Source organism: Symphodus melops (assembly GCF_947650265.1).
Source record: "Symphodus melops genome assembly, chromosome: 10".
Lineage (NCBI taxonomy): Eukaryota > Metazoa > Chordata > Actinopteri > Labriformes > Labridae > Symphodus > Symphodus melops.
Window position 1 is genome coordinate 4,716,768 of NC_136700.1, and position 23,779 is coordinate 4,740,546.

The following is a 23,779-nucleotide window of genomic DNA, read 5'->3' on the forward strand; positions in this document are numbered from 1 at the left end:
TGTCTGCTGGTGCTCATTATAGCTGTCAGCAGAGGACGTGTGTGTGCGTGTGTAGGTGCGTGCGTGTGTAGGTGTGTGTGTGTGTGTGTGTGTGTAGGGTACTGTATGTGTGCTTGTATGCAGTACTAGGGGGTTAAGGGTTAAAAATTAGGTCTCAAAGCTTAAACTCACATCTATCATGGAGCATAAACAGCACCTTGTTACAACAGTTAACTCCAATAGATGACAGCTGACTTATGCGACTTGGGGCTAATGGAAAGATTAAGTCAATTACAGCCTGGCAGGGGAGCTTAGAAATATTTGAGACATTCTCCAGATTATTGGAACAATAGGCACCCACAAAGACGCTGTCACTCGTTGGCAGTACATTTTAATATGTCACAGTAAATCTGACAAAATGTAGTTTGTCTTTCTCTTTAAAATACATTTTTATAATAAAGCAACAAAGATAGAAAAGACCTGCAGTCCAAGAGAAAGTTACTGTCTCCCCATGTGCAGCGTGTGCAGCTTTTCCACGAGCATCCAGTGAGTGTGCTCCGTTTCATCTCGTTGAGATTGTTGCTGACTTAGTCCCCAACTTTAGATCAAACAGAGAAGAAAGAGAATGAATTCAGCTCAGCAGAAACTATAAACTCAAAGGGTGCAGAGAGGGATAAAATGAAGCATTGAGGAATGGCATAAAAGCAGCTGTTAACCACACAAGATGAAACATTTTAAATTCATAGGAAACATTTGGGGAAAATCCTCATTCCTTTCTAAAATTATGACACTGAGAGATCAGATTATTTTTCTTCTTAATGTAAATGTTCATAAGCTGCACTTTTGTTTTTCTACAGAAATCCCCTGATAAAATTGTCCTGCTGATGATGTGACAATGTGCAGATGTCACACACTGACTCCCACCAGGTGAATACTCATTTGTCTTTCCTTTTGCGCAGTATAAATGAGTTAAGCCCACAGGGTGGGCATACATGTTAAGTGCCTCTCAGCTTTAAAACTCATCAGGAGAAGGAAGGCCTGCGGAGCAACTGGCAGCAATCCGATTAAATAATGTAACCTTTGGCCTGAAGGCGACCACATCTCCACAGGAAGCCAGAGATTTTCAGTTTTTAATAACATATAAAAGTCTGAAGTCAAAGATGCAGTTTTCAGTTATGGATGAATGATTAAATGTCAGCTGGTTGGCCTTTACTCGTGTCCTTAGCTGCCACTGTATCACTCAGGTTAGTTAGGATATAATGAAGGCAGTTTTGACGGTGCCCTGGTGCCCCTACAATTGCTTTTGCACTGTTAGAGGCTTTTTGGCACAGCATTACACATCGAACTTCATTAAAATCTCTCTGTAACATGTTTCCCTAACAAGAGTGCCACAACATCACACAATTAAATTCTCACACAGACAGAAACTTGGATTTAGTTGTGGCCCAAAGTGAGTTTGTTTTATGAGTATTGCATTTACATTACAATGACTTCACTTTGATCTTTTAAATAACACTATCTACTCTTAATCAAAAGTCATTTTGAAAACTTTTCAGTTTTTCTTACAATTTGAAATTCTATTTTGACTCCAAACATCATCTTTTTCTGTTGTCGAGGTTTGGGATCCAAAGCGCTAACAAATTCGCCATTAGCACCACTCTCCATTTCATTTTTGTTTTTTTGTATTTTAAAGGTAGACCTCTAAAGGCCTCTGAGGTTGTGCCCTACTCTGTATGGTCAATATAGTGCAGCCTTAACAGACCACATGCACACACACACACACACACACACACACACACACACACACACACACACACACACACACACACACACACACACACACACACACACACACACACACACACACACACACACACACACACACACATAAACCACTGATTTGTGTTCCCATACTTTTTTTTTTCGTGTTTTGAAGTTCTTGAATGTATCTACTTTGGCTCATTTGTTCCCTACATCGCAGAAGCAGAATGTTGAACCTATTTATTCAAATCATGCTGTAAATAACCATACCTGACTTGTTTTGTAAGCAGAAATATTTCTCTGGCCATACATTATAGTCTTAATACATGGGTTTACACACCCACCTGGGGAATTAAGAAGCCCAGATAAACAATATGATTAAACTTGACATGTTCAGCTGCCTTTTTAGTTCTGTATTATCCCAAGAGAAACAAAGTGGGAAAGATGAATGTGGCTGTTGGTTGGCTGTTTTTGTGTTTCTAAAGGTTACACAGTTTACCTTTTAGAGCAGAACTTCAATGTAGCTGCTGCTACCATTCCAGCTTCAGCCATCAACAGAGTAGTCCCTGACAGAGACATAATGAACTAAAATAGCCTTCATGAGCTCAGTGGGGTTGTATTCTCTGGGGAATAACCACCAACAGAAATAGTGCTGATAAGCCCAAGCAATTGTTTGAATAGAGTCACTTTAGCAACACAGACACAAACATACAAGTGTTACCAGAGGAGGCAAATATCAAAAGCATTTCTAGCAAGAGAAATATTATTCATGGCGAGATTGATCATGTGCAGCTTCGCAGTATAGAAGAATTGGAGCACAATTTAATGAGCTATTGTCTAATTTATTTGATTTTTTTCCAATAACAGTTTTTTCTAGATTATGTCTTCCACTTAGAGTATTACACTAAAATAGTAATGTGCAATACAAAGCACGTAATGCTAATAAATACAATAGGAAGATAAACGACCATAACATGGAATCTAAAGAGTTTTTTCGATTGCAGGTTTGAGCTGAGAATGAACAAATCCTGCAGCACCTCAATATGTCAGGTTTACTTGAAGTCCATTCTTACTAGATGATTATCGCTGTTAATCTTGTTATAATAACAATAATGTCACTGGCAGCAGTATGCAAGCCTCTGTAATAATTTGTCTTGTCTTCATGTCTGTGGGTTATTGAAGACAAGGCAGCATGTGCAATGTAGAGATAATTTAAACTCAGTTTTGATACAAACAGGATATTTTTAGTTTTACAGATGGTTTTAAAGCTGCATCAGCCATAAGTGTTTTCATTGTTTTATTTGACGCAGTCAGTTTCCCAGGCCTGCTGGTAGAAGTATTTTAAGCCCTCACTTGAGCTACTACAAAGCAAAACAAACTGAGTTTTAAGCAAAGAAAAACTTTAGAAATTAGCTTCCTAAAATATTTGTTTGTCAATCTAATAAAACTGATGTGGTTTTCATTATGAGGAGTTCCTGGCATTTTAGCAAAGCGCGATTGCGCCATGTACAGTAAATCAACTGCTCACCTGGGTAGACCGACAGTTCTATCTGCTTCGAAGGATTGGTCATTTACAATAAATTTGATATAAATTTGATCTGACAGAATGTCATCAAACTTCCCTTGCCTCAAAAGTAAGCCTGAAGGTTTGGGTCTGATCCAATTCCCTCTCTGCCATGGCTGCTGTCAGTGAGTTCTATTCATCTTCTTTTTCATTTTCTCTTTTAACTAGGAGCTGTCAAGCCTGCGGGGTTTGCCTTGCAGTTTGCTGGCTATATTTATAATTGGACCCTGTCAACAATGTCCAGTGCAACTCAACTGTGCGCTTTGTTATGGCAGCTACTGTGTATAGATTTCAACACATGCCAGCTGATAGACAGTTTGTATGTCATTAATGCACAACTAGGTAGGTGCAGACACAATGGCTGCACCAGCAACTTTGTGGATGGAATGAAAACCATCTTTAAAGGGATCAGAGAGCACTGAGCACTGTTAACGTCAAATTTTTCAGGCAATGTAAAGCTCTAAGGATGCATTGACAGGGGAGCAAAGGTATGTGTGTACATGTAATATACAAAGGCAGTGAGGTACAAAGCTGTGCCTGTCACTAAATACAATGAATACAACAGTTGTGTTAGAGAGTTAGTTATATAAATGGAGTAAGTTGAATGAATACAGTAAAAACAAAATAGATAGCAAATGAAAGATATTTCATAGTTTAAAGTTCAGCCCATTCTCAGACTCTCCTACAGATAACTAACATTTTTCGAAATGTGTGTGGCTATGACCTGAATGGGCAGTGGTCCTCACTGTGCCTGCTCTTAATATACAGTAAGTGATTCATTTTGACCCGTCCCACTATGCATCACAGTGTCTTTGTGGGTGTCCTCTAAATCAACACTGGTTCTACAGATGAGTAGTGCATAGAGGGATCATGACCGGGCTTGTCAGGAGTCAGAGGAGAATGCTCTGCAGGGAAAAACGTCTGACACATGGAGGTCCAGAGTGATGAGGGAGCAACATAGCATGAAGGAGGACATTGTCCACGGGTGACTCAAATAATGAGAACTTTACTTTTGACACAGGCTATTAAAGTGGACTGTTGGCTATTTGGTAGGGTTGAATCTGTCAAGTGAAAAAGCTGTATTGTTGCAACATGGAGTGGCTGCACTCCCTGATAGACAGTCAAATTTCTGCAAAAGTTCCTCTCTATGAGCACAGTTATACCACCTTGTGTTTTATTAAACAGCTGTCTGCAATGCTAGTCAAAAAAACTAAAGGTACAATAAACCATAAGGGTCACACTTATGCAATGCAGAACCTATTCTGTGTCAGGAAAAAAAAGGTGTTGTAAAATATACACTTCATAGACGTTAGTCCTGGCTGTGTGTGTGTGTCAGTATGTGGCGCATCTCTCTCAGCAGCTCAAACCAGGAGAGGGAGACAAAGCTTTTCTCCAGTTAGACTAAGAGAGAATACTTCTTTGTACAGCTGTAGCCTACTTCTGTATGCTTTTCTTCACTATCACTAATATTCTACAATATCTGAATATTACATATTAGAAAACTAAAGCAGTTCATTTTTAAACATAAAGTAGATATTCCTTTTGCTTTAGAATCGTAACGTGCTCGATTGATTTTCCCTTTCCTATTATTGACTATTCATCTTGTTTTTGCACCTACATTCGCGTATTTTACATACATTTTCTCATCTAAGAAGGTTCAACCCCACGCGGCATCGTTTTGTCTTCCCAAAGTGACACAAGCAGCGTCCATTTAAAACCTGACAAACGAATTCCAGAGGAGACATTAACCAATGGGCTGAGTGGAGGGCGTAACTCTCCTTACTCCAGCATAGCAGGAGTATGAAGTTTAGGTTATCAGTGTGCAGCTGCTGCGAGAGAATGTTGCACCTCAGTGTCTATAGGTGTGTTATTTTATCCCACTCTGATTTTTTGTCTTAGCGACTTTAACCTCCAGACGTAGTTTAAAGGGTGCATGCACAAAGTTCAGCGTGTCTTCTCCGTGGTTCTTAGGACAAATGGCTTGGATTATCCCCTCGCTGCTGCACGGGACTGGCGCTGCTCTTTTGCTGCTTGCTGTGATTCTGACAGGTGATGCCGCCGCGCAGGTTTTTGACAGCTATGGATTATCTTACGCCTTGAGGTCTGAGCTTTCTGAGGACACGGTGTTGGTTGCCAATAATGGGATCCGCGTGCCTTTCGGAAGATCAGTGTTCATTGATCCCATCAACGATTTGGTTATTCAAGTTCAGCCTGGTGATAGATGCAGCATTACAGTCCTGGAAAATGACCCCTTGTCCCAAAGACCCGGACACCTGTCTCCGAAAAAGTTTCCGTGTGAATTTGGCCCCAACGATGTGAAGTATTCCCACTTTGGCTCCAGGAGCCCTCCGAGGGACAGAGTGAGATTACAGCTCAGGTATGACACCGAAACGGATACAATTATCATACCTTTTATGATGGAGGTTGAAGTTATTTTCACGCAGCTGGAAGTTCTCACCAAAAACATGCCACTCACTGTGGAGACACTGCTTGGCACAAGTAACCCCATCGACAGAAGGATTTTAGAATTCACCTATGACAGAAGTGCACAGCAATGCAAAATAGCCTCTCTGTCCAGTGGCAGCGTGCTACCCAGATATGGGAAACTTGAGGACCAGGACAGCCTGGGAACAATGGTGGACTGTGATGAATTTATTAAAATGAATATTCGGTATCAGCACACTTTTGCTTTGAAGTCACCAAACAGAGATTACATTCCCATGCTTGTGGAGTTAAGTGATAAGGAAGGCAATTTGCTCAAGCAGGAATTTTTCCAAATTTTAGTGAGGATTAAAGGCGGTGAGGAGAACACAGCTCCGAAACCCAGCTTTGTTGCCATGATGATGATGGAAGTGGACCAGTTTGTAATGACAGCAATAACCATGGATATGCTGGCTGCAGAGGATATTGAATCTAATCCTGATGAATTAATTTTCAACATCACATCAACCCTGTCCTTTGAGGAGGGTTACATAGTGAGCACAGATGATAGGAATTTACCAATTACCTCCTTTTACCAAGGAGACCTCAAAGATTTGAAAATCGCCTACAAGCCCCCTGCTGTGGATTCGAATACTGAGCGGATTTTCCAGATTGAATTTGAGGTTGTGGACACAGAGGGGGCCGTGTCAGACCCGTTTGCTTTCATGATCGTTGTTAAGCCGATGAACACATTAGCCCCTGTAGTAACTAGAAACACAGGCCAGTTACTGTATGAAGGTCAGTCCAGGCCTCTGTCCAGTTCACAGAATCTGGAAGTCAGTGACGAAGACAATTTAGAAAAAGTCAAAATCACTGTTATTGATGGACTGAGGCATGGAGACTTAACTGTTCTGGGCTCAAGGAGGAAATTTTTCACCCCAGCTGACCTCGACTCTGGAGTTGTCATTTATCAACATGATGGCAGTGACACTTACAGTGATAACATTATTTTCAGAATGACAGATGGCACCAATGAGGTTGAGTTTCTGTTTCCCATCACGGTTGTGCCAACAGATGACGAGCCTCCCATAATCAACGCCAACACTGGTTTGGTATTATTTAAAAACCAAATGATGCCAATCTCTTCACTTATGCTCAGTGCAGCAGACATTGACTCAGAGGATTCTTCTATAAAATTCACAATAGAGCCTCCATTTTCGACAATTGGGCAGGTGCTGCTGCGTCAGTCTGAGGCCCCAGAGGACCCGTCAACCTGGAAATTTAATACAGAGGATGAACTATATGAGAAAATAGTGACTGAATGGCTGCAGCAGGATATTACGGATGGTAAACTGTATTATAAGCACATTGGGCCTCACAGCACCAGCACAGTCATGGATCAGTTTGTGTTTAAAGTGCAAGATGACAATGACCCACCAAACCAATCACATGAAAGCTCTTTTATTATCAAAATTCTCCCTGTTGATGACCTCCCACCTGAGCTGTACCCAGGCACGACTCTGCAAATAACTGTGCACGAGTATCATCTTACTTACCTCAGGAAGAAATTCCTTCGTTACACTGACCTGGACTCAGAGGATCGGGATCTCAAATACACAGTCATCCAGCCACCGACCGATACAGATGAGAACAACCCTGTCGTACTTGGAGCTCTGGTATTAACTGAAAAGCCAAACACTGAAGTCACAACTTTTACACAGGCTCAGATTAACCATCATAAAATAGCTTACAAACCACCTGATCTTGAGCTTGGAATTACCTCTCATGTTTTGCAGTTCAGGTTCACTGTGGAGGATGTTTCTGGAAATATTGTAGAAGGAGTTTTCACTATATTTTTACAGCCTGTAGACAACAAGCCGCCTCAAATAACAAACTCTGGATTTACTGTGCTTGAACGCGGCACACATATCATAACAAGTGCTGAGCTTGATACTTCTGACACAGACACAGACAGTAAACAGATATCTTTCACTGTAACTCAGCCTCCACTGCACGGCCAGCTCCTGTTTACGTTCACCGAAATGACTAAAGGAGACACATTCAGCCTAGAGGATATTGGAAATGGCAGAATTTCATACATCCATAATGGAGATGAATCTACTGTTGATCTAATACAAATAGATGTCAGTGATGGAGTGCACGTCGTCTCAATCACTATAAAGATAAGTGTGAAGCCAATTGATGATGAGACTCCAAGAATTAGTCTCCCAGCTGGGAAAATTGGCTCCTACATAGACGTACTGGAAAATGGAGCGACAGAAATCACAAGTAATGTTATTCAGGGAAGAGATGAGGACACTGATGACCTACGTTTGACCTTCATTGTTGAGGACCCTCCATCATTGGGTGAAATTCTGGTGAAAGGCGTCCCATCTGGCACTTTCACTCAAGCTGATATCATAAATGGCTTTGTAGTTTATGCTCATACGAGTGGGGAAATAGGCTTGACTACAAAGGATGACTTTTTCAATCTTACATTGACGGACATGTCTGATGAGTGGACTGTTGGAGGGAATAAGATCACAGGTGTCAGAGTGCATGTAACTATTCTTCCTCTGGACAGCCAGGCTCCAGAGGTCTTTGTGGGGCCACAGTTCACTGTTGTTGAGGGAGAGAAGAATGTAATTCAAATTCTTCATATAAGCACTGAGGATATCGACACCCCCAGTGATGACCTTCTTTGTACAATCATTGTACAGCCCACTTCAGGGTATGTGGAAAATATTTCCCCAGCTCCTGGCTCAGAGAAATCCAGGTCTGGGACAGCTATAAGTGCTTTCACCATCAAGGACATCAGACAGAATCACATTTACTATGTTCAAAGCATTCATAAAGGAGTGGAGCCAGTAGAGGACAGGTTTACATTTAGGTGCTCTGATGGCATCAATTTCTCTGAAAGGCACTTTTTTCCTATTTCCATAATCCCCTCTAATGATGAAAAGCCTGAGATTTACATGAGAGAGTTTGTAGTTATGGAGGGCATGAACATAGTCATAGACACTCCCATTCTAAATGGTGCTGATGCAGATCTGCCTTCTGATCAGCTCACTTTCATTATCACTAAACCCCCAAAGCATGGATTTATTCTCAATCAGCTCACCACTGGCACTGTACCAGTCACTAACTTCACCTTGGATCAGATCAGGGAGGCGTCCAGTATTGTGTACGAGCATGATGACTCAGAGACCACAGAGGACAGCTTTGATATTGTTCTCACGGATGGAAAGTTCTTGGTGGAGAAAACAGTAATAGTCATGATTATCCCCGTGGACGATGAGACCCCGAGAATGGCCATAAATGACGGCCTTGAAATTGAGATTGGTGACGTGAAAGTCATAAACAGCAAAGTTTTAAAAGCAACTGATCTTGACTCTGAGGATTCCATGCTAACTTACATTATTCGCTACGGACCTGGTCAGGGCTTTTTACAGAGGACAACACCTTTTGGGACATTTCAGAACCTCACAGTTGGAATGAACTTTACGCAGAGTGAAGTAGATCTGGATTTGATAATATACATTCATAATGGACAAGAGGGGATCAGGGATCTCATCAAATTTGATGTTACAGATGGCATCAACCCTTTAATTGACAGATACTTCTATGTAACAGTGGGAGGCATTGACATGGTATTTCCAGACGTGATCAGTAAAGGTGTTTCCCTTAGAGAAGGTGGCAGGGTTACTCTGACAACTGACCTGCTCAGCACTAGCGATCTTAACAGCCCAGATGAACACTTAGTTTTTACAATCACTAGAGCTCCCATGAGAGGACATCTGGAGTGCACAGACACCCCAGGGATGCCCATCTCATCCTTCACACAGCTCCAGCTAGCTGGAAACAAAGTCTACTACATCCACACCGCTGACGATGAAGCGAAAATGGATAGCTTTGAGTTTGAAGTGACGGACGGCTACAACCCTGTGTTTCGTACTTTCCGTATTTCAATCACTGACGTTGACAATAAAAAGCCTGTGGTGACTGTCCATGGCCTTGTGGTGACTGAGGGAGAGAACAAACTCATCACACCGTTTGAGCTGACAGTGGAAGACAGAGACACTATTGACCGCCTCTTGAAGTTCACAGTCACTCAGATCCCGGTTCATGGTCGTCTTCTTTTTAACAACACTCTGCCTGTAACCTCCTTCACAAAGCAAGACCTGAATGAGAACATGATCAGCTACAAGCATGATGGAACAGAGAGTGCAGAAGACAGCTTCTCCTTTACTGTCACTGACGGCACTCACACAGACTTCTTCATCTTCCCGGACACAGTGTTTGAGACTCGAAAGCCCCAAGTCATGAAAATCACTGTCCTCCCTGTGGATAATGGGGCACCGCAGATTTTGGTCAACAAGGGAGCCCCAACTTTGAGGGTCCTTGAGACTGGTCACTTGGGGTTTGTGATAACCGGCAAGACACTTAAAGCAGAAGACAGCGACAGCATTCAGGATTCTGTGACCTTTAGAATGACTGTTTTCCCAGAGCACGGCTACCTGATCAATCTGGGCAGAGGAAATGCCACTATCACAGCCTTCACACAAGGTAAGAGAACATCATTCCATTGACATGCTGATAGGTTAGTCATGTACTACAGGAACCTATTGACGTTTTTTTTTTATTCCCCTGAGCAAAATCCTAAACATTTACTTACTCTGTTAAATGTGCCCCTCTCTCGTGTCCTTAAAAAGGCTGAGTTCAGATGCAAAGGTTTTTGTTTTGACTCAAGAGACTGCCTATTTACAGAGATGAAATATGCCAGTGCCTCTGGCTGACCAATTCTCACTAGAGGAGTGAATTTTTCAAACAGTGCCCAATGTTTTCACTTGGGAGAGAGCTAGTGGTGATTTGTCCATAACCAAAATATTTTTTTTGAACACAAAGGGATTACATAATTTATGATATATTTCATAGTGAAAAAACAGACGACTGGCTTTGCAAACATGAGTATTTCAAGCAACAATACTGGATGTATTGGTAAATACCAAAAATCAGGTTAGCAGAGATTACTTTTCACTTGAGGCCTGTTCAGTATTTCAATAGTTCTAACTAGAGTAAGAGTAAATGAAGACACCATCTCCTGGGGATTTGAAAATGTTGGCTTTGCATTTTGACGTTTTAGTCCATTTAAAATGTTTTTTTTACATCAAATATTGAAGAAATCAAGGTTGTAAACATAAAAATTAGCATACTATCAGAATGGCAAACAGGCCGCTATGATAGAGCCCAGACAATCATGCAATTCTGTTTTCAGGAGACTAATAATGTACTGTCCTTGTTAGATGGCAGTTTCTCCTTACAGATTCTCCAAATCGTACACATCATAGCCCTGCTTTTTTTTAGGCAAGGCTCAGAAGTAGTTTTTTGTTTTTTTTAAATAGTCATATTTACAAACATGTTATTCAAGACAACTAACATGAATCTTTTATGAGTAGAATATCATGGTTACTTACAAAATGTGCCTCCTTTTCAGCTGAAATCGATGACATGAACATATGTTATGTTCTGAGGGATGGTGACAATGCTACAAATGACATCTTCTCCTTCTCCATCGAGGACAGTGGTAAGTTGCTCTCAATATGTTTTCCTAAAAATGATACTATACGTTGAGCATGCAATTAATGAACATCCTGTTTGCCTTTTTGTGCATTATGTAGCCTGGTCTCACTCATGACCATGTGTGCAAAGGCCTCCTGATTTAGAAAAAAACATGATTGTTTAAAAAAGTAAGTAATTAGTAGAACAATTTGTCAAGACCTTCCTTCCTATTTAGTTATGTAATCAGGGAGGTTCAGGCACTGGTTTGAGGCTACTGCACTGGTGTTGGCGATTAGCAGACGCAGCGTGCCTGACTGTGTGCCCTTTTTGCTCCCCTTCAGCTGTGATGAGTGAGCACAAAGGGCGTCTCTAATAAGGGCCCTCTTTTCCCACAAGCACCTCAGAGGGCCCCCGTACACATTTTCTCATCTCTAGACTCAGACCCATATGTGGCTTCAGTTGAATAATAGACAGGTTAACATCAATGCCAACAGGTGGATGGGGTGCTAATAACTGATGACTTAAATGCAGGGGAAACTCCTTATCAGTACCACTGAATGAAAGTGTGCTACCTGAGCAGCTGCCAAGTGCAGAGCCCATGCAGAGCCTTTCTTCCTTGCAGCGAGGTTCAGCTGATGCATTCATTATTGTTTCAAATTGGGTTATTTGACATAATCTCTTTGTGCTTCTCTCTTTGCTCGATGCTGGATAGCTGGCATGGCAGAGGTGGTACAATCTTTCACAATACTTTTAGCCTTGATATGAAGTTTCAGAAAAGCAAATGGTTCTGTGCTGAAATGACAGAAAACTTTAAATTGGAATGGTCGGACACGTGTTTATATCTTGGGAAACTGTACTTCATAGTGGCACGTAAATTGCTTGACAAATGGATTGAGAGTTCTGTTGGATGACCTCCACATAAGGGACTCGACACCTACTGCACTGCAGCTTGTGAGGCAGTCAGTGAACATTTTTTAATAAGATTTAAGCTGTACTGGTGGCTGCCCTAAATCCCCAGACAGAGCCTTGGGCTCTTTGAACAGTCGAGCTGGGGAGGAGCTGATGGTGTACACTGGCGCACAGCTGCACTCTGTCATGTTCAGCAGTGGAAAACACTCTCCTCCTTGGTTTAGGTTGATTGGGAAATTTACCAACTGTATTTGGCTTTTTAGGTTGAAAAGTTACTCCAAATGTTGCACTGGCATTCAAGAAGTTAATGCTAACAGCTGTAAAGAACTGAGTAAATCACTGAATTGTGCATATGCCTTTCTCTGTTGGTGGATTGAGAGATTCATCAGCTTTTGTCACTTTGCTGCTTTTTGAGAATGAGTCAGCTGTGCTGGGATTAGTGCCCAACTCAAGTTCTGGTTACAGAACTTCTACTGGCTCCTTTTTTCAATCAGAAAAACCAAAGTGACTTTCAACCCCCACTTATCCCAGGGTGGGGCACTATACTTAATGTGTCTTACTGTAATAGGACAATGAAAAGAAAGTGCCAAGCCATATATTGTGCTTAATTCAGATACTTAAGGCACTTTGACATCTGACCACCAGGTTGTTTGAGCTGTTGTATCTAACCGTTTCTCTAACAGACAGATTGTCTCGGTACAGAGTTGTTTCTAGTCACAATGCACCTGAGTATGTGATTTATACTTGAATAGTGTTCAGAGTTTAAATATACACCTCATGTATTTTGGAATCTATACTCTCCCTCTATTTATTGCACAGTTCTTTGTTAATTTGGCTGCAATGTTAACCTTTTATTAAAGCCACTTTTGTTTTACCTGATAAAATGTTAATAAAGTCAGACTGCTTTGGATTTTTCTTTTTTGTTAAACTTGATGGAATATACTTTAGTTATTTTACTTTTTCACTCAATTCACTTGGATGCATAAAACACCAGATGGTCTTTTTTCACCGCAAATAGCAACATGGGAATTAGGCCTTATCTGAAAAGGCTCATTATTTTTTAACCAAAACATGTAAAGTGTGAAGAACGCCCTTCTCTTTATATTTGTAGACATACAGAATTGGCTTTGTATTGATCTTTATCTTAATAATCAAATTCATTATCACATTTTGTGCTCGGTTTTCAGTTTCTTTCTGATACACAAAGTACATAGCAGAGCTTATTTGTTTAAAGCGGCCAGCTTGTGTGACTTGGTATTTGTCAAACCTGTCATAGCTTTGAATGAATAATTGCATAGAACTGAAATGACACTTATTAATCTTTGGATGTCTATTCAGTTTTCGAGTAACATCACACCTGGAGGGCAAAGGCAAGAACAGAGGCGCTGGCCAAAAACTCTTTTATTACTCTGAAAGTGTCTTGGTTGGAAAAGATTGGTATCTGGACATGAATGTATTTGTGTGTTTGCTGGGGATGGAGCTGTCATTCATGTTAGTTAATTACTGTGTGTCCGTGTTCTCCATCCCTCCCCCTGTCTCCTGAAGATCAGTGCATTCAGGTGAGCTTACCTGAGCACACACAAGCTCTGGCATTCCCAAGCAGTTGTTTGTGGAGCTGAATACCTGTCTGCTACCAGAAAGTCAGTCAGCATCAGGGATGTTCCTATACTGACAGACACACCGCTGTGGCTTTTGTTTTGTTTTTTTCCATTTTGGGACTCACTGCTCTCTCTTTTTCCCCACTTTGATACAAAGAGGAAGAAAAGATAATTGATTGTTCAGTTCATAAAAGTATATTACTTCTGAGAGGGATCGAGACATGTTTAATATGTAAAGGGCATTCAGTCTGAAAATCAATAAGTCTGATTTGTAGTGGAATGAGTCTGCAACATACCGATCAAAATCCTAGCTGAAACATTTTTTCTAACATGGCAGTCTTCAGAATTTTTCAGTTTTTATCACATCTGCCGCACCCACTTTACCAAGCACGTTTTGTTTGTTATTCCGCTTCATCTAACATGATAAATTCAGGTCACTGTTAGTACCTCCACTTAATATTTTCACTGAACCATATCAGCCTGTGGCCACGTGTGCCTCGCAGATCTTCTACATCTTCCATGTTGTCGACGTGTTATTGCTTTTGACACTGAGTGCATACCTGAATCCATCTCTGTTGTCCCCCCTCCTGCTTAATCCCAAGTAAGGAGGGATTATCTTTCTCCCTATAGCATGCAAGAACACAAAAAAAGTTAGGCAGAACATGCAGACACATGCAGTTATGAGGTTAATACGGACGTTGTGTATGCTATAATATCACCATCACAGTGCAGGTGATGACTCTGCAGTTTCTCTTTGTTTCTACCCTATTATTAATGAAATTGTCTCTCTTACGCTTTTCTTGGGGGGTAAAACATTTGTCCGTCCTTGAGAACTGTAGTCTGAATAATATGTGTAAAATATGTTGAAGGCAGAAAATTGCATAGCCAGCCGGGTTGCTTGGTTTTAAAGAGGATTTTAGGTGTTATGTTTTCCTCACAGTCCATCTGTGCTTTAGCTAATAAAACATTATGTAGCTATTTTATTGTAATAGGCCAAAATATTTTGTGGGAAAACATCTGGGACCGGATTAAAGGAGCCATCTCTGGGTAACAGCTGCTGTATTGTAGGGATGAAAAACAACAACAGAGAATTTAAGCTAATTGTTTTAGATGGAGAGCAATTTACTCTCTGGGTCCTTCATGTCCTTAGTCCAAACTTTAAGTCATAATGTTTCAGTGCCCTACAATGCAGTGATATTTGCAATATTTAACACTAGTCTTATTAATGTGTGTGAAGAGCAGAGATATGAAAGCATATCTTGTTATCGAACCATATCAGTACCCTGTGCTCAGCAGTGAAGAGATGAAACATTCATTGTGATCTGGAAGACTTGAGTCAATTATGTGCTTATAAAAAATATTAAAAGCCCATTTTTTAAATGAACTTATTCCACAAAACAATATTTATAACAGTTTCATTGTGTCCTGAATTATTGAATTTGCCAATGAATTAGGTTTTTATATGTCTTGGTGTTTCATGGCTCCGAGATGTGGTTTGATTACTAATAGCAGATGCCTCTAAGTAATACTTTTGTTTCTACTCTTGTTTTTTTCCTGGAGCGTGCAGATAACTTCTAAACAGTCCATGTTCACTCAGAAAAGATGATGGGAGTAGATATGTGTTTGCAGGGACAAAAAAAAGGGAACCATGAATGCAACTGTTTTTTAAAAGTACTGACAATCTCTTAAATGTTTTCCATCAAGTGTTTGTATATTATTGATAAATTGGGTAAAATGTGCTGAAGCTTCGACCCTTTCACAAAGCCCTAATTCCCCCCCTTGGTAGCAGAAGGGAAACCCCTTCTGATCATTCCCTTTTATTCTCTTGTCTTAATTACCTTTTGAAGTAAATGTGCAGGTTAACTAAGAAAAAGGCAAATTCCCAAAAGTATAGAAATCCCAGGCCCGGGCTTGTTCCCTGGTTGATGATATGTGTCGTCATCCCTGCCTTAGGATATCAGTCTAGCAGAACTGGGGTTGTTCAAGCATTGGGGTAGTCGAAAAATTTTCTTTTGCGGATAAAGCTTGCAGGCTAAAGTTTGTGTTATCAGTTTTGAGCTTAGAGAGTCAAGAGGCCGATTAACAAATCATCTGAAGCACTGGAAACTAACAGATGTGAAAAATATGTGCAAGACTGAATAGAAAAACTTAAATGTTCAACAAAATGAAGCCAACATTTAATCCATCGAGAATTTAAGAAAAAACTTAAAATCTCAGTCCTCTACCTAAGCATTATGTTTATTTGTTTAGTAGCCTTACAATATTAAGTAATTAATTAGATTGTTTTGATGAATCTGATATTCCATATACTGTATATATATTCCATATTCAAGAAAACAGCTTTCAATTCCTGGAGTGAGATGCTCTATTTGCGAATGTAACATCTCTCTTTTCACATGCAGTGGCAGAGCTTTTGTTCAAATGTAGCAAATTCTTTCTGGATAATGTGTTTTTGGCCCCTGAATCCCAGCAGTGGGCCAGAGCTGCTCATCTCAGCCTGGCTGCATGATAAGCATCCGACAGCTGGGTTAAGGCTGCAGTGTCACAGCTCTCTCCTGCTGAGCCCGGGTTTCAGGACTGAGTTTGATGCATGGTGTGCTTCCTTTGCAGTCTTTTCATGCAATATCCTTCACAAGCACATACACAGTTGTGCACACAAAGCATCCGCCATCTCTCCATTTTGTGTCCAGCTGCATGATCCCATAATCAGAAAAGAAGTTGGCAGTGCTGAAATGTTGCATCAAGATGCTGGGCATCAACTACAGTGTAATTGTTGTCTTTGATTTCAAGCTGTTGTCTCTTTTGATTAGAGTGCTATTATATGGGCCAGGAAAATACCAGCTCCTTTTTTTTCTAACATCAGCAGTTTGCAATGAAAATGCATAGAGCCAGGAGAGGGAAATTGAAAATGTAACAGAGTTTGAAGGGAATTCTCTTGAGAAGTTTTGCATTTGATACACTCCATGTTAGGAGGGTGTCTTGAGAGTAGCAGGGTTCTCATCTTATAAAAGGTGTGAATAAAACCCTTCAGGGATGGCGCATGCTTATGTGCGTGTGTGTGTGTGTGTGTGTGTGTCACCACCACATCCACCACCTGCTTTCCTCCATAAGTAGAGGCTAATAGGCAGAATATGAGACGGCATCTAGCTGAGAAATGGGAGGGAAGAGCAGTCAGAGGAGATGAAAGCTTGAAGTGCTCTGTTGGTCCCAGTATCGGTGGGGGCAAGGCATCAAGCTGCTTCCTGTCGCCTGCAGCAAAGGCATGAATGTGCTGATATGCAGATCACTCTCCAAACATAACCTGTATTGACAAGTTCTGAGGATTCTAGTTTAGTAGGTGAATTACAGCGGAGGCTTGAGTAATCTCAAACCAAATATAGACGCATCTTTTTTGCTTTTGCATCTTTTATATCTTTGAGGAACATTTGAAAAACATGTCTGGAACAATGTCCAGAGCTAAGATCAACCTTTCCTCCAAGGAATGTCTCGCAGTCTTAAATCAACTAGACCATGCCTGGGCTTATCTTCGTTATCCAGTCCCTGGGCTAAGAGTTACATATTAGCAGGCAAATGGGAAACAAAGATAGGCCTGAGGGCACAGGTCTAGACAACTGGGCCATCTGATACTGGGTACATTTAGCTCCTTTAATTCCCAAGTAATTGGCAGAAGCTATTACAATTAGCACAATGTTGTTCTGTTGTACTTTAGAGATTGTCACTGTTCAATCAATCAGTTGTTTATTTTGCACATTGTGTTGTATGTCAGGGAGGGCAAATCTAGTGCCATTGGGGTCTTGGGAAACATCTAGGAGAGTCGGCAATCACAGGTTTAATTTAAACTCAAGTTACAGCACATGCAAATACAGATGTGTTTTTAAGGGCATTGAGTTAAAATACCAGAGATACACCAGTAGCAGTCATCGCAACATCTGTATGCCTCCTGTGTTTATCCCTTTTGACATTTAGCTTTTGTCCTTCAGAACCAATGTTTTTTTTTTTTTTTCTGTGTGCCTCTGAAACTGAACTCATCACATCTTATTACTCGATTCATTTCTCTGGGGATCCAGATGTTTGTGCTTCATAGTCCAGACCATGCATATTGATGCCCTCTTTGAGCATAGGAGTCATCGTCGGATAGAGCAGCTTTTTCATTGTATTTGTTTTGTGGAAGACTTTCTGACACATTTGATTCTGTTCAGAGGACATTTTGAAGTGTCAGGGTTGGAACATAGATGGATTATCTGTCTCTGCCTCTCGTGTCTATCTTGTGAACAATGATGTCATTTAAAAAAAATGTTTCCATACGTTAGAACATAATAGAGTTCACGTGTAATGCTAATAGGTTAGCCTCATGACCTAAACCAAACACAACCTTTCAAACTTAACAATCCTTTTCTCTATTTTGCCTAGAGGAAAATGAAATTTGCATTTGACTAAAACAGTCTAATTTAAAAACAAAATTAGCTGCAGCAGTAGAGCTGTTGGTAGGAACATTTACTATGAGGGATCATGGCAAAGGTTGATTTAAAAAGCTTTATAATGCAGAAGTGATCCCAGGCATTTAGTAAAAAGTGCCTCATTTTGAGGAGGTGAAAAGCACTCATTGTAAAATGTATGGCATTACATTTCTCTGTTTGACCTCTGCATTAGTGTAAACATATTTGCTGAGTGAACACGAAGGCTAGACGTCTTCATAGCAAACCTCACGCTGCATTATACAATTTATGGGACTCAAACATCTTTTCAAAGAGACACAGTCAGATATTACACCTTGAAAGGTCTTAACCACTTAATCACTTCATTAAAAGAGGGCAACAAAGTGACATTTCCTGAGTAATAATACTCTAGTAATATCCATGAGTAGATTTAAGTACCAAAACTGAAATAGATTTATTCTATTTTTTCTTATTTTTCATTAAACGTAGGTTTATCATGACCCAGCTCAGGAAGTCACAACAGACAGGGAGACAACACTAGACTTAATGTTTCAATAACTCTTTATTGAACCAAATTAGACCAAATTAGTCAAGTCTCAAGCTGCTGCGCAGGTGTGCTGAGCTGCAATGTAGTCACAGATAAGAGACAAACCTGCAAGACAATTACAATGACAACAATGCAATAAAAGCACTGAAAGATGATACTGCAGCGGCATCACAAACCAAGATGTATTATATGTTTCTGAAGATCTGTTTCCCTCTGGCATCTAAACACACAACATCTTCAACTGTGTCTTCAACTGTGCGCTTAAAGTACTAAAGGGTTTTGACGATGTAAAATTCATATTCTACAACAAAGACATTCAAAGGTTGTTTTACAATTGTTCAAATTCGGGGAAAAATTTGCAGCTTCAGTGTCCAAATGAAATTGTGTAAGCCTCCTTAGAAGTAATCTTCTTTCAACATACATGTGCATATTTTTTAACCCTGGGTCCGCTCTACTGCACAGACTAATCTTTAGTCCAATATAACAAGAAGGAGACAATACCAACACTGAATCCAAACACATTTTCTCCCCTTTGTTCGTGAATGAAGACTAGCATTCTTATCTTTAACACGCAGGTTTGCACAGTTCTACTTGAAGGCCCCTTTTACCAGTTGTAAACAAAAAAAAAAAAAGAAAACCATTCATTTAACAGTTCTTTAGGAATTACCATTTGAGCTTTTCATGGAGCATTTTCCTCTCAGGCAAAAAAAACCTTTCTACATGTAAGGATTTGCCAGTAACAACTGTGAAATGCAGCTGAAACATGTTGTTATAAATGAAAGCAATTGAGGCCCTGAGAACAGCCTTGACAAACAGTTGGCTCTATTAGTATGGAGCGCATGAGTCTGTGGGACTGGGTTGGTTTTATATTCTATGGCCTCACACTGCTGCTTTCAGCAAACAGTCCACCATTATTCGGTCTGACAAGAGAACAAACACAGCGCATTCAAGGGTCAAGAAAAAGCACGTCCCCCTCTCTTTGTCGAGTCTCTTCATCCTGCATCCTTATGTTGCTTTGTTTTTTCTCACATTTTCTTTTCGTATCTGCTTGTTATTTTACTTCTTCTGTTCTTTTCTATTTGGTCACCAGCAGCACTGGAGAGTTGATGTACACTGAAAGTGTACATCATGTGTTTCAACAATATAAGCCCCGTCAGCTTTTCAGAGTTTATTTTTTAGACAATGTCTACATTTATTTTTCGGTTTTGTTTTCTAAGATACAGATAAATGTGTCTTTTTTTATTCTCTTAACGACTTGCAAATATTATTCTAAAAAATCCTGCAAGGTGCCAATATTAAAAGCTGAAATGGTTCCAGATATATTTTTAATGGTTTTCCTTTATGCATGTTATTTACCCTTTACAATGAGTCAGAGATTTCACAACTTAAGCCTTTTAGCTGTCAGGGAATTCATACAGTACATAATTGACTGATTCTATAATGAGCGTCTCTTAATTTGAAATCCTCAATGACCTTTACATGGCGAAGAAAGGCCTGCAGCTGCTAATTCAGCCTTTTGTTGTTATTTCCCCTGCTGCCGAGAGTTCCAGCTTTTGCTCTCTAAACTGTAAGGCTGATTGTTAATTAAGACACTTGAGGCTGCATCCTCTCTGACAGACAGGAATGCCATTCAAGGGCAATCAAGGAGTACTTTGTCAAACCTCACCTACTCAATTGAACAAAGCCACAGCCCAGACGTTTATACCCATGGGGTCTAAGAACTGAAAATTTCATCTTTTTAGTTATTGGACAAATAATCATCATCCTGCTGAAAAAGTCCAGACGAGAAAAGGTTGAATTAGACAGTCTGAATGTCAGTCTAATTGCACTGTAAATCAATGAAATGCACCAAGTGTATTTAATGTGGGCAGGTTTTCTTAGTCTGTCAAAATTTAGTTTTTAATTAAAAACAATTTTGTTGGTAACAGTGGCTTAGCTAAAAGTCTTCAGCACTAATGATGTTGCCATGATCAGGGATAAGTCCTGACTGTGGGTGCTTGGCAGGACACCATGTGCCCCTGTTTGAAAATCAGCAACCCGCGACAGAGTAGATCTTTTGCAGAGTGGTGCATCCAGTTTGCAACTTGCTAATCCTTAAGGTGTCACAAGATTCTGTTTCAACTAATATTTCCAAGCGAAGCTAATAGGATTAAGAGTGTTTGCATGTACTGTATGCAATGCCAGTTTGACATCAAGCAAAGATGTGACCCTAGCAAAGATTCATATCGTAGTCAAAGGAGTTCATTTTTTATAATTTATTAGCTCAATGATTTGTGTTTTTGAAGTTAATTTTCATTAACTGTTCATTGATTACTTCAAAGATAGTCTCTCTGGCTAATTTGTAGTTTTGTGTGAATTGCTTTCTTCAATGGATGATGTCATTGTGAAGACACTAGAGCATGACGTAGACTTCATCAATGGGAGTGACCTCCCCCTACAACCACATTGTACAGCATTTCCTCTGACACATTTCTCTGCTGGGCCACAAATAAAGAAGCCCCAACTGAAGTGAGAGTTCTGGCAATGTGTCACTGCCTTCCCACACAGGCGAGGATAGTACTTCTATGTTAGCCAGGAAGAAAATCAGTCCCCACAACTGCTGCCTGCTGCTATAGGGAATCAAAATCAGACAGTTTTGGAACAAGATTAAGGTTATTGATTTGTTAAGAAGGTTTTCAGAAGTCAGTGATGGTATGAAGTATGATAAAAACTGAAGCACAACAACCCCCTGATTCATGTTAATGACGAATCAAATGAATTTCCAATGATTTTGGTTAATGATACATTTAAGTCATTATTCACACAACAGGCTGTCAATCTTTAGTTATCTCGCCAATTTTTTACATAAAATTAAAGCTGTAATCCAGAAAGTCTTACACAACATGCTAACTTTGTTCATGAGCAGAATGTGAGACTGAGTAGAGATGAAGTAGTTTAACAATTTGCTGTTTTTGCATCTCTAAACCTTCTACCTAACCTTATCCTCAAAAAAGTCATGGTAGGGTCAATGATAAGGACAAAAAATCTAGCCATTAAAGTCTTAATAGTCAGAGCAAAATGTGTTGAATCACCTCTAAAGTTGTAGTTCAGATGTTAATCTCAAAGAACTTTCCCCGCTGAGAGCAAAGCCTTTCCTGCTTTAAGCCTTGCATGGCACTCTGACCCAGCACTTTTGTTCAGAAGTGCCGTTGGCCTTTCTTTTAGGCCCCTCAAATGTCGCCTCGGAGTGACCACTGTGTCAGAGTGGACACAGAGGCGACAGCAGCCGGAACAGACCCTGCAGAGCAGCCACATTTATGGCAGAGCTTTGTCCCTGAAAGGCTCATAGAAAAGGGTTTAGAGCCTGTGAAATCATAACAATTCAAAGTCTTTCAAGCCACAGCCAACTCGTTACTGCTGATACCAGGCTTAGGGTGATTAGACTATATCTCTCTCCCTCTCTCTTTTCTGCCATATGCTGTCTTTCCTTCAACAGGATTATCATATGCCTTTTCCCTTAATTGGAGAGATGTCAAGCATGCTGGTATGGCCTGGTACAATAGGCAACCTAAAGACAATGTATTTTGTGCAGTTATATTAAACTGAGATTATAACATGTACTTGTCATCCTAAAAGTTCACATTCATTGCTGGCTTTCTTTGTGCCAGTTAATGCCATAGCTGAACATTTCGTTTATCATTTCATGACTTAAGAGACGCATTTGCTTTAAAAATTAAAGTGTAAAAAAACAAACAAGTTGCCCTTAAGACTGGATTGTACAATACAGTATTAACATACATTAGACTTACATTGAAGGATATTGTGACAAGCCTCGCTGCTTTAAAGGTTTAAAGTGATAACTTGTTGCTGCACTTGGTGCTGGAAGGAATGTGTTTCACTGAATTCCTCGTCCTCTGTGGATCATGAATGACCTCAAACAAGTTCACCGAGACCTGAACTTTGGTTTAAAGATACAATACATGGCTATGGACCTAAAATCAAACGTCTGAATGATACCTGAGAGAAATGGTGGTCTCCTGGGGACCATGAGTATCATAATCATGCCTCAACATTAGGATTATAGTCTGGTCATTATTTCCTCTGCCTATGTTCAAATATTTATTAGTAAAAGATCCTAGCTTCTAGGGCTAAGGTCAAGGTTTACTAGCTTGGCTAGTTTGGTAGCTTTAACACCTCAAAGGTAAGCATTTTTAGCACAGTTAATATCTATTTTTTGTTAATAGATATAGTGAGAGGTTAGAGCTCTCAAAGCTGGTGCTTAGCGAGCATTAGCAATTTATGGTTTTACACTGCTACTAATGCTAGCTATCATCAGTAACTTGTTAATCAAGATTGGTAGCTCTCAGCAGACGCTACAAAATGATACCCCTCCTTTCCTTTTTTCTCCAGCAGCAAAAGTCTTCCGAGTCTTCCTATGAAGTTTGAATGCCAGTTTTTTCTTGAACTTGTCTAAAGGAATAATTGTTCTACTGTTGTTGTGTTGTTAATAATATTTCAGATGCATGAGTCTTTTTGCTGTTGTTGTCTCATGTTTGTTTAGGCATTCGTGAACAACGCCTTGTGAATCACACACCTCAAAATATACTTAAAGTCTGTTAGCACTTTGCATGCACACATTTTCTTCTCACCTTGTTTCACTTTGTTCCTTCATGTCTTCATTTGTATGCATTAGTTTAGCCATGCAGGTCATGGAAACTGTTTGCAGCATATGATCATTTTGTATATTTAGCTGCATTGTGTCTATTGAACGGGATTCACAGGCCAGTCCCAATTTATCCTGCTTAATCAGTGGGTTGCTGGCTTTGTGGGCAACGTGCCGGCTGTCTCTCTTTCTCACTGAATGAACAGACGAGGGTCCACAGGGCATCAATGCCCTGCGAGGCTTGACGGTGACCAAATAAGGGCTGTCTGCTACATGTATGCAGAGAGGAGACAGAGGCACCAAGTTGGCACAGTCCAGTCTCTCACATTCTTTGGCCTCCCTCAGAAGGCTTCCGTCCATCAT

The 23,779-nt window shown here is 40.3% G+C and overlaps 1 protein-coding gene across 1 annotated transcript in view; it reads left to right on the top strand.

Annotated features, from left to right (window-relative positions):
- The first annotated feature begins 5,102 nt into the window (after positions 1-5,102).
- The window catches only part of frem2b (FRAS1 related extracellular matrix 2b), a 46,601-nt gene continuing 27,924 nt past the window's right edge, over positions 5,103-23,779 (top strand). Inside the window, exons 1-2 of the mRNA XM_079354922.1 lie at positions 5,103-10,291; positions 11,220-11,309. Coding sequence (XP_079211048.1) covers positions 5,281-10,291; positions 11,220-11,309 — 5,101 coding nt within the window. The 5' untranslated portion in view covers positions 5,103-5,280. The remainder of the gene's footprint in view (positions 10,292-11,219; positions 11,310-23,779) is intronic.